Source organism: Sinohyriopsis cumingii, chromosome 16 (assembly GCF_028554795.1).
Source record: "Sinohyriopsis cumingii isolate HCF-2022 chromosome 16, ASM2855479v2, whole genome shotgun sequence".
Taxonomy (NCBI): domain Eukaryota; kingdom Metazoa; phylum Mollusca; class Bivalvia; order Unionida; family Unionidae; genus Sinohyriopsis; species Sinohyriopsis cumingii.
The window spans coordinates 20,627,871-20,640,542 of record NC_142976.1 but is presented as its reverse complement, the minus strand read 5'-3'; the positions used below and the strand labels follow the sequence as shown (position 1 = coordinate 20,640,542).

The window sequence follows — 12,672 nt, the reverse complement described above, 5'->3', positions numbered from 1 at the left end:
ATACATACATACATATATATATAATATATATATATATATATATATATATATATATATATATATATATATATATATATATATATATATATATATATATATATATATATATATATATATATATATATATATATATATATATATATATATATGAACAGCCGCTGTGTATCTAAATCAGTCTTTCTTCGTAAGTCCTTGACAACACTTTAGAGTGGTTTCATAGCATCTACCTCTGAGGCGAGAGCCTAAGGGTGCTTACTTTGTGAATTCGTATTACTGTTACATTCTCGGTTAAACTGTTGCTTTTAGCTCAACGATTTTTCACCCTCTAGGCATACTGTTGTATCCACAACCATGTAATTTGTTTCGGAAATAAGATGCATCTGGATGGGTTCAGCACCTTTATCACAAAAGTAGGGACTTAAATTTCATCATGTATTTAATATATTTATCCATTTTGTTCAGGCTAGAATGATAAAACTAGAAAAGTGTATACATTCGTGTTAGTGCAAACCCCCCCCCCCCCAACTTGCAACAGCAAAAGAAGGTCACTATGAGCTAAATTGCATATTTTATAGGCTTATGTGAAGCTTTTGCGTTTACATCATGGCTGCACGTTTTATCACCATTTATACATATTGTTCGTTCTAGAATCATACATCTTGTTGAGTGAATACATCTTAGTAAGGTCTACATTCTCATCACATTATGTCATTGTGACTTCATGCATCAGTGATTTGAGTAATAAGTTTGTATTTTAAGTTTATTTCTCAAGCACTGTTTATGTTAGAGTCATATATAATCTATGTTGGGGTTTGGACCGATACAAGGAAATCCCAGTCAAAGGGTTAGATTATTTGTCTTTCCACGAGGTCTGCCGAGTGCGGAGACATATAATGTAACCCTGCGACTGGGATTTCCTTGTCTCTGTCCAAACTCCTAAGTAGATTATTTTTCTCACCTAATATTTTCATTTAAAGTACAAATAACTCTTCACGAGTGTAATATAGTTTACGTCCAAATGTTTACATGCGGCTCATTAATGCAAATATGCCCATGCAAAGGTGCCCGTGGCCCACGTTTCATGTATTACTGGCTATAGTCAGGTTTCTGCGTTTAGCACATGACCATTTAGATTGTTGTTTGCTTTTTGTATACATAAAGTTTTTTCTGGAATCATGAAATCTAGTGAGAGGATGAGTCTTGATGAGCACTACACACACATCGCAAAAGTAGGTCATGTTGAACAATATTTCACACTTTGCTGACCTGGGCTACATTTTATCTTTCAAATGTTTCAGCTAGAATCATGAAACTATATGATTATGTACACCTATATTATTACTAACCGATTAAAACAAGGTCACCATGACCTACATTTTATATTCTATAGGCTTATGTTACATTTTTGCTTAAGCACGTGACTGCGCACGCTGTTTTGGTGGCTTTTTTGTTGGGTGGGTTTTTTTGGGGGGTGGGGTTGCACAATATGTACATACTATTCTATCTAGAAATATTAAAACATCGTGATGAGAACTACCCTCCCACAGCAGAAGTAGGTCATTATGACCCACATTTTTCCTTCACTGACTTGGGTTAAATTTTATATTTGATGTTCATATCAGACTGTTTATGCTAGAATCGAAACATTTAAGATGATATGCGTTGATGTTAATAACACCCATTTGCAACTACAGAAGCTCATCGTGATGTATAGTTTTCATCTTTTACTAGCTTTGGTTGCGTATGTTATTTAGCTAATAGTTGCGTGGTTACGCACGTTATTTAGCTAATAGCTGCGTGGTTACGTATGTTATTTAACTAATAGCTGCGTGGTTATGTATGTTTTTTTAGCTAATAGCTGCGTGGTTACGTATGTTATTTAGCTAATAACTGCGTGGTTACGTACGTTATTTAGCTAATAGTTGTACACCTTTCACCAACCTTTAGAAGGGTCACTATCTCGTAGACATGATGACTAATCTGAAACTGTTTTTTCATAATAATTAAATTTTACAATGACCACTGGAGACTGTTAAAAGCTCTGTATATATGCGAGGTAAGTAATTGTTGATTACCTTCTGGTTTTCAATGTGGTGAAATATATTTTCAGTCAACATTCAATGACGTACCTTTTCGATCACCTTGAGACTAACTAATGGGTGATTTATGTCTTATTAGCTATATGCTAAAGATACGAAGTGAATTTCACAAGATTCATACGCGATATTTTTTTTAAATAATGAGAGGATATTTTGTCATCGACTTATTGAAAGCCACAAAATTATTGCATTCTTTTATTTTATTTTTCTTTTTATCTTTAGAATACAACTTAGATGATTCTAACAAGCGCCCAAGAACGACAATTACCGCCAAGCAACTTGAGGCTCTGAAGATTGCATACAACGAAAGTTCTAAGCCAGCGCGTCACGTGCGAGAACAGCTGAGTGCTGAAACAGGTCTGGACATGCGTGTGGTGCAAGTCTGGTTCCAAAATAGACGAGCAAAGGAGAAAAGGTTAAAAAAGGATGCCGGACGTCAACGCTGGAGCCCATATATGCGCCAGATGAAAAAATCCGCAGATCTGGATAATTCCCTCAGTAGTCCAGATGACCGCTCGGATGACGGAATTCAGGACAGTCAGTATCATGGTAAGTGCATGAAATTCCTATGTTCCTTTATGTAATATTAATCAATGTCCTGAGAAAAGAATGTAAGACCATGCGATGTTTTTTTTTCAGATTTGAGTTAAAACAAGTAACATAGTAATAGGTATAGCATGGTATTTAAAAACTGTATACTGGTTTATATAAGCAAAAAAAAGAAAATAACAACATGTGTACTGCATATGATCGCGTGTAAGTATTTTTCAATTGCAAACGTTCTTTTTTTTTGTACTGATGTTTCCTAAAACTGCATGTCTGCGAATGTTTTCACCTTTCTTAAGGCCAAGAATATCAGTTGAATTTCCAGATTATTCTAGCATACGGGTACTGAGCAGAAAATAATTTAACAACCAATCGTTGCGATCCCGCATCGTGCGGAAACTGAACAGAAAGTAATTTTAACACCCAGTTACTGCGACCACTCAACAAACATAATAGTCCCAAAGCTTCCCCACCCCCATTATTGTTTATTATCCTTATAAAGTCTGCTATCTAAATCAAAAGCCATCTCAAGTACTATTACTAATATGATATACTAGTTAATCTATCTACTGTACGTTTATCTAAATATTGCATTACGCTGGTCGACACCTATTGTTATAAACATGTACTTACACATACAAGTTGTTGCTATAGAAAATGCGAAATAATAATATTGGACTAAAAGCAGTTTGCGAGAAAATATTCCAACGCATATTCCCAAAATATCTTGTCATTCTCTAATTAGAAAAATGGTTGTGTATTAAACTGGCCATCATTCAAGATCATGTTTTGAGCCGTCACGAATTCTCATAGAAGTATTATATTCGCTATTTGCAATGTATTATGTGGCATCTGTATTGAATATTTTTTATTTTCTTTATAGCTACTTAAAGGAAATAAAAGTATTAATGCCACAGAAAACATAACATTGTAAGTCATTTTACAGACACAAAAGAATCTGAAACAGAATTAAGACAACTGATACGGAGTAAGATACAAATAATCTAAATGTTGGTTTATGTGACTTATTGTGCAACAATAAGATTTACGCAGCATTCTAAAACTCGAAACCAATAGTAAATCATCTCCGTAGTTAACTAACACTGCCTATCGTATAGCAATGCACTCTCGATGCACTCTCGATTCGAGCAATTGAAACAAAAAGCCCACTGTCAATTTTAGAAGGGTTCGCGTAGAAATAATAATGTTATATTAGTCTTCATATCAGTGATGATGAGGAGGAGGAGGTGGAGGAGGCGGAAGAGGAGGTTTGAGAATGGTCGTACGCATCTGATATACGTCTCATTTCCCAGTTTTGGAACAAGGCCCACTGTAACACTTTGAGCGGTTTTGCTTAATGCATTTACTTTTTACCTGGATTATTCGATGTAATATGTTGTTTTCGCGAGAATCAGACAAGCTAACGTTACAGTGAATTCAAAACATAATGCTGACAGATTGCAAAACTTTAAAGCAGTCTTTATTTTCAATAAGGATGAAATACACATTTTTTATTTATAATTTAAGCAAAAAAAGAACTTTTCCGAGCTATTTCGCTAAAGGTATAAGCAAACTATGATATCTGGATATTTCAGGGAAGTGTTGAAAGTAAAAGAAATAAAATTAAAATTTCGTTTCAGTTGGAAATAAAATTGGAATTCAACATAAAACAACCATAACAACAATTATGCTACTACTACTACTACTACTACTACTACTACTACTACTACTACTACTACTACTACTAATGATAATAATAATAATAATAATAATAATAATAATAATAATAAAATTGTGCTTAAGTAATAAACAATCATGAACCGGAATCTAGATTACAAACTCCTAAGGGCCACAATCTTAGAGCGACAGAAGTAGTGAAGGGGGGGTGGGGGGCCTTCACTACTGACAGAGTGATCTCATTAAGCAGATAATCGATAATGAATAGTACTAAACACACACACACACACACAAATATATATATATATATATATATATATATATATATATATATATATATATATATATATATATATATATATATATATATATATATATATATCCGATCTAACAAGTTATAACCTACGAAACTGAAAAGTTTCAACTTTCATATTTTAGATTCCAAATAGCAAGTATCAAGGAGGTGATTTATTATTTCGACCTTGCCTTTGTGGCACAACCGTCCTTAAAAAATGTAGGAGTTGCCAAATTATGTTGTGAATTTAAACGACATATCATTTGTGAAACATACGAGCTATTCTATACTGTGAAATAAAATATTATATCCTCCGTGAATTGTAGTGTTCTAAAATAATGACGTATTTGTTAAAAGTGTAACTTAATCATCCACAATGAAGGATTTATGAATCATGTAATTCAGTCTTCCTGATGTAGTTGTGTGGTGAGGCACCTCAAACTGAATGGCATTAATGTTTTAGAGTGCCGTGTCAATGGAGTTCAACACGGAATTCTCCCTCTTAATCTTAATAGTATTCATCTGCCTGCGTCAACTGACATGTTACTTCAAAGTTCTTCTCAACCGCTTTGTGACGTAACTGTACAGATGTCGTTGTTGTTGTTTGGATTTAACGACATTTCTAAGAGCAATATCGGCTGTTAAAGGATTATAACTTGTAAAGAAAAACGCCAGAAAACCCCCGGTAAACATCACTGACCCACGGGAAGCTACTGGGAAGCTTACTCATTGACCCACATTTTCAGAGCCAGAGACTCGAACCCTCGCGAAAAAAAAAGTGAGATGATAGTGATCGTTAAACGCGAGCCCTTTTAGACCACTCGGCCACCAGGGGCTCTCCACTGTAAAGCATATAAAGGTATACAATATTTTAGTACAGAAACCAGGCGAATTACTTGATATTTTTCAATATGTTTTCAAACGATTTTTGTATATTACATATGTTAAAATTATTATATCACGTATATGCACGTATTTTATGCATTCTCCTCGGCAACACGTATTATGCTAAGCGCTTCTATGTAGGGCAAGGGTTGTACCTGAGTTGGAGAACTTGTTGCCCAACTCTCCCAATCGCCACTGTTTGAGTAATATGGCGATAAAATATGTTTAAAGTAATTATATCGTACACCAGATATGTTAAGTGTGGAACTAATACCATGTAGGTAGAGTTATGAAACAAAACACTTTAATATGAAATTCCGCACCAACACCGATGTGTCGTGTAGCACCATATGCGTGAAATTAAAAATATAAATTGCAACGGTCGTTTCGGTGCAAATTTCTGCACATGTCGAAAGCGTATGTGTTAAACGGACACGTTGATACCCTTCACATAACGGCTGTAGGATATAGAATACAGTATCGGAACATTGCGATGTCTACTGTTTTGTTTCTTCTGGCAAATATTTGCTAGTTTTATTACTGTGTTTATAATACTCTGTATGAGGAAAAAGGCATAAAAATGGTCGGAAAAGACATATCTGCCACCCGGTGTGCTGACATAGGACCAGATGAACGTCATAATTGACTGGTAGGCGAAAATCACTGTGCTAAATATACAATCCACATCCGGAATTTTGGTATCGCTATTTGTATATAAAATGTGGTGTACGGTTTGGCCAATTAGAATTAAACCGTCTGGATGTTAATCCACCAAACCCTGCACACCGATAAAGATGCACATGACGACCTGAAGAAACCAGTAAGCGATACAATACATTTTGTGACGGAGTAGATACAACAGAGTGATAGATCACAGCAACAACGAGCACGGTGTGTATGTTATGACACAGTTTAATAAAGTCATATGAGTATTGATTGTAATGTGCCACGTCTGTAATAATAATAATAATAATAATAATAATAATAATAAAAGCAAATAATAATAATAATAATAATAATAATAATAATAATAGACTATTTATTCTCGATGTACTGTTCAGACGTAGGCTAACTTCACACAGTCTTAAGATGTATTAAACTGTATAACATTCACATTTTGTTCAATAAAATACATGTACTTTATAAAATGAGTAGTATCGCATACTGGGGACATTAATATATACGGACTTCATAAAATAAGCACATCAAAATATACGGACTTCATAAAATAAGCACATTAATATATACGGACTTCATAAAATAAGCACATTAAAATATACGGACTTCATAAAATAAGCACATTAATATATATGGACTTCATAAAATAAGCACATTAAAATATACGGACTTCATAAAATAAGCGCATTAATATATACGGACTTCATAAAATAAACACATTAAAATATATGGACTTCATAAAATAAGCACATCAAAATATACGGACTTCATAAAATAAGCACATTAATATATACGGACTTCATAAAATAAGCACATTAAAATATACGGACTTCATAAAATAAGCACATTAATATATACGGACTTCATAAAATAAGCACATTAAAATATACGTGGATTTTGAGCAGAAAAGCATGTGAATTAACTATACACCTGTGAGATCAAGATTATTTGGTGGCAGGTTGTTTTGCCCTTTATTCGCGATTATTTATTTTTATGTAATACACAGATGAGAAGAATTCCTATACTGCTATGAAATGGTAACGAGTTTATATACGATTCGACATATTGTCATATATTGTGGCAAAGCTTTTCAAATATTCATCAATTTAGAAAACATATTCCGCTTTTTACATGGCGCTTTTTAATATAATCTTTTATTTCACGGTAGTTGTTAGGTTCAAGCATTTTACCATCCTATATATAAAGATGTTTATGCAGGTCGTCTCTTCTACATAGAGACACATATTTAATGGCAAAGCGAGTAGAATTGCAACACAGCAGGAATTATTTAGAATGGCGGAAACGCAATATTGAAGTGATCAAAATTTGCAATTTTAATTGTTAAAATAGGAATGTTTACATCAAAACACAAGTATTAAAAGCAAAGAAACAGAAGTCAAATATCAATTGAGAAGAAAACGGAAAAGGAGAATAACCGTGACAAAGATTATGTAACTAAAAAAATAGAAAATATGTCGGTCTATGATACTACTGGGATAAGTAATCATGTTTCACACGGTATTTACTTAGCTCACTCCTCTCCACGTCGTTATCGCTACTTTGTGTGTGTGTGTGTGTGTGTGTGTGTGTGTGTGTGAGAGAGAGAGAGAGAGAGAGAGAGAGAGAGAGAGAGAGAGATTAACCAAGAAAATGCATTCTGGAATTCCAAAGCAAAATAAACAAACCGCTCTTACATTTTCTGAGCGACATCATTATCAGTATGTGATTTGGTAAATAGGAGTTACACAAATGGACTTGAACTAAATGTCTACGGTAGAATTTTAGCTATATATCTTCCATAAATCAATCCATTAGTTTCAAGGTTGAACTGTTTTTCAAAATGGTTACATGAAAACACTTTTATGGAGAAATTTTCGACAAGTTTCAGATTTTATTGCCAAAACGATAGTAAGAACTGTACATTGTGAATCACCGCTCCGGTGGCCTAGTTGTTAAAGCGTCCGCCTCGGATGCGGGTTCGAATCCTGGCTGAGTGATAACACATACTTTGAAAAACGGTACTAAAAGCTGCCTCGCTTGGCGCTCAGCATTAAGAGGTTAGTGTTAGGACTGGTCGGCCTGGTGTCAGGATAATGTGATTGGGTTGAACATCATGCTACATATCTGCGGCATGATGCCCCAGTGCTAAACATCACTATAAATTGCTACACTGCAGACATCGTAGCGATTTGGCTGAAAAATTGTTAAAACTACGTTAAATATACAACACACCCACACACGCACACATGCATACAGATACTCATATACACACACGCATACACATACACACATACATACATACACGCACACACATACACGCACAAACACATACACGTACACTATGAATCAGTGAAACGGATTATAATGCAGAACTTAGTTTACGAAACTTGTGTAATCATAGTTGCCATTTTAACACTGAGCTGTCACTTTGATTTCAGATCTTGATGGTAACCTGGACGAAGACCAAATGAGCACAGGCCGTCTCTCAAATGACATATTTTCCCCTGGTCAGCAAGTAGAGCAAAACATGAATCATATGCCAGTTGTTCCTCCAGGCACTCCTCCCATGGACAGTTGGGGCCCATATGGAGGTATGCATCATGGCCCTTCATTTATGGATCGCCACTCTCCGAACATTCCAATGTCAGTTGCTCACATGGGCCCCATGGACAGTATACCAATGATGGGTTCCCGAATGATTCCATCGGATATTAACGATAATTCGCGAGGATATTCCGACTATGGGCCAAATTCAAATCAGAATCACGTGGAAGTTTATTGATATAAATATAACTACCGATTATAAGACAACAAAATAACCAGATGATGGTGTTCAACTTCTGTGCAAGAATATGGGACATAAACTAAGCATGCATCCAGCATCTAAACGCGTCCTGTGTTGTTTACATGAGTGGTAGTTATACATTTTGCACAATTTACGTTTGGAAAATGTACACATTGTTCTCCTTTTTTTAGTAAGACTACAAACTAAGTCATGTGTTACATTTCTGAGAAAATGGACACTGATACAAATACCAACACTCAACACGCTTCGGTAACTTGAGACTATGGGTCACTAGACGTGACTTGCTCAATACGTTCGGACACGTTCGTGACACACACTTAAACACGTTTATAACACACTCGTTGGCAGGAAAAGGGGCTTTTTGCTATTGCTTTAACACTTTAATTTCTTCGACCTCTGATTCCAAGATATTGAGTACGTTTTTAGAGTCCCTAAGCAGATTATACAAGCATAAAAATATTCTTTCATAATGACCCCCGTACCGAACAAATTTCCAGCATTCAGTCAACTTTCATTACGACCGGTGTCGGACACATTTCCAGCATTCAGTGAACTTTCATTATGACCGGTGTCGGACACATTTCCAGCATTCAGTCACCAGCTGGTGGATACGTGTTAAATCTTTTTAGATGCCTTCGTCTGAAGTATCCCCACGTTGTAATGAACATGTACAATTAAATTTACCAAACACTGGCAACGTAAACAGTGAGTTCATTCGGAAAGTTGTGTTGTTCTTGGACGTACAATGTACAAGATAAATGTAATTGTCTCATTGAGATATTTCTTCTGCAGAGGGTAGGTATTAATTGCATGAGATAAATTGTCACCGGTTTTACTGTGCGATATCAACCCGTATGATATTTTCCATGGAAGATATATATATATATATATATATATATATATATATATATATATATATATATATATATATATATATATATATACGCAATCTGTGTTATTTGAACATATCTTGTCTATCAAATTCAAATAGAGGATACATTTTTTGTATGCATAATTCTATTGTGTTCATATTATTCAAGAGAACATAATTTCAGCATGGTTCTGTTTATTTATTCATGACTCATATCATATTCCTTATATATGTTTTTATTCATTTATTGGGATTGTGCAATGTTCTATATTTGCCAATGATATTTTAAATTATATCCATTTTTTGGATGGCTGCTGTGTGCCTCGTTCCATATTAAAATTTTGAATGGATTTGTATGGTTTATTATATTTGGGATTGTTTTATGTTATAAATGGTAACAGTCGCTCCTACATTAGTAGAAGTAACTGTGTAACAGTCGCGGCCTGCCCCGACTGTATTTGCATAGAGAAAAAAAAATCACGCTTGCATAATATACAGTTCAATCATTCTTGCAAAAAAATATACAGAATCCATCTTTTTATCAATTTATTTTTGAGCTGCAGTTCATATGCTTACATGAATGAAATTCCTTCTACGAACTTCATTCATACGAAAATAAATTATTCTGCAAAAATATGTTACTGTCGCCAAATGTTTCTGCAAATGGATAACTTCAGCCCATTTTGTAATATATGACACCTGTTTGCATAACATGTTTTACTTGTGTGTTTTAAAGTAGGTCTATTCTCATATTCATGCATTGCTTTCAATTGGTTTCAATTTTGATGGATGGATGGACTGATGTATAAAAACGAATAAATGAATAAACATTCGAATATATTAAATTATTTTATGACTGACTAAACGCATGCATGTATGAAATCGTAAATAATCGTTACAGATCTTTCTCTCGAAACAATCTAATTAAAGTTAGACGTGTGAGTTATCATGAAGTATATATGATAATAACAAAAAGACACAAAAATAAAACAGACCATATTTGGTTCATTAAAAATTCTCATTCTGAAAACAAATTAAATTGTTTTTCTCCATACAGATAGATATCCAAGACTTGAATCACTGCAAAATTATTGACCAATTATGATAAGTAAGTAAGTATAAAGATAATTAATTGTTACAGAAGTTCTTTAAGCGCTCGTACAACAACTAACTGAACGTGATTCATACACATTCTGAGATCAATATTTCAATCCCTTTGATCCATCTGAATAAGATGAATTTGATTTTTGATAGATGTTTGCACAAATATTTTCTTTTCGATATAGATTTTTTTAAATATCAGTGCCGTATAGATTGCCTTGGTTCATAAACCCTTCCTCTTTTCAGACGGATCATTGTCGATTTTGTGACATGTATTGATAAGAATCGTTAATTTATACTTATATAACTAAAGCCTCAAATCTTAAAATTAAAAGAAAAAAAAGGGTTTTGATACGAGTTTTGCACAAAATAGCGTACGTGTTTTGTTCCAAGCCGAAAGAAGGATTTTAGTTTTATATGGTCTATAGGTATATATTGAGACCGTTAGGCAGAGACATATCAATACTCTATATCGAACTGGTTGTTTTCATCCGACTCAAAACAAAACAGGAATGCGGTTTTGTAAATACGCTGTCATGTCGCTTACCATGATTAATTGCTATACAGCGTGAACGCAATTCAGAGAAAAATTCGATCTATACAATTTCGATTTCATACATAAAAGAATCGACGCTTGTGAATACACCTATTTCGTTCTAGACTAGGTGTGCGATATAGATCCGTATCGAACGGCAGATAGACCCTATAAAATTAATGTGTATTTAATAAATACACATAGCTACATATCTGATGTAAGAACGATTTTAGTGATGCTTTGGGACACATCGAGATGCATTCGTGTGCAATATGAAACGAGTTCTTCCTTTGGCTCAGAATAAAACACGAATCTAGCTTTGTTTTTTATTACATATCCCTTCTTTTGTGCTTTCCGAGCCTTTTATCTATCCATTGTTAATGAAATTCAAAACAAACTGAGATATACATAACGTTCTGTTCTGTTCATGTAAGAATACCACGATTGAAAACGCCTAAATAGATAGAGAATGCGGTGTGCGATACGAATTACGGACTTAACATCTGGATTGAACACCATGACAACAGCATAATGTTAAAGGAGTATTTTAATACATTTAAATATGCATATTTTCTTCCCTTTTATTTTCTACATTCTTACTTTGTAATAACTGATATCAGCATTTTAGGCAGATTTTAAACGAGTTTTAAGCAAATAAGTTAATTTTAATAAACTACTTTCGAAAATACTTTCCGATATTCTTTCTTGACAATGGTTGATGAACCTGTTACTATGTGCCATTGTTTCGAAAACATTTCAGTGTGCGGTGTAAATTTGGATATATTTCATTGTCAACACTCCTATCATTACTTAGCTTAGATAAATAAATCAGTGGAGAATTTTATTTACCTGTATCTGATTTTAATTCATATCTTGTGTCTAATATTGGCATAAATACATTTATGTCTCGTCTAATTCAATAAATATTTACATATACTTGTGCTTGTTGATTTTTTGCAGTTATGAGAGGCAGAATGTTACGTTCTTGAATAAAGAGTTCACTTTCTTTCTGTCAAAATGTAAGCGATTCACATGTTAAGTGATTCACGTGCTAAGTGATTCACGCGCTAAGCGATTCACGTGCTAAGTGATTCACGTGCTAAGCTATTCACGTGCTAAGTGATACCCTGTTCCAAGGTACATGGGCTTAGAAATATGTTGACCATGCATACATGCATA

General features: G+C 34.1%; 1 protein-coding gene across 1 annotated transcript in view; it reads left to right on the top strand.

Moving 5' to 3' along the window:
- The window catches only part of LOC149780041 (LIM/homeobox protein Lhx3-like), a 53,675-nt gene extending 41,246 nt beyond the window's left edge, over positions 1–12,429 (top strand). The window contains exons 4-5 of the mRNA XM_089936802.1: positions 2,322–2,648; positions 8,619–12,429. Of these exons, the coding sequence (XP_089792928.1) occupies positions 2,322–2,648; positions 8,619–8,962 (671 nt within the window). The 3' untranslated portion in view covers positions 8,963–12,429. The remainder of the gene's footprint in view (positions 1–2,321; positions 2,649–8,618) is intronic.
- The last annotated feature ends 243 nt before the right edge of the window (positions 12,430–12,672 follow it).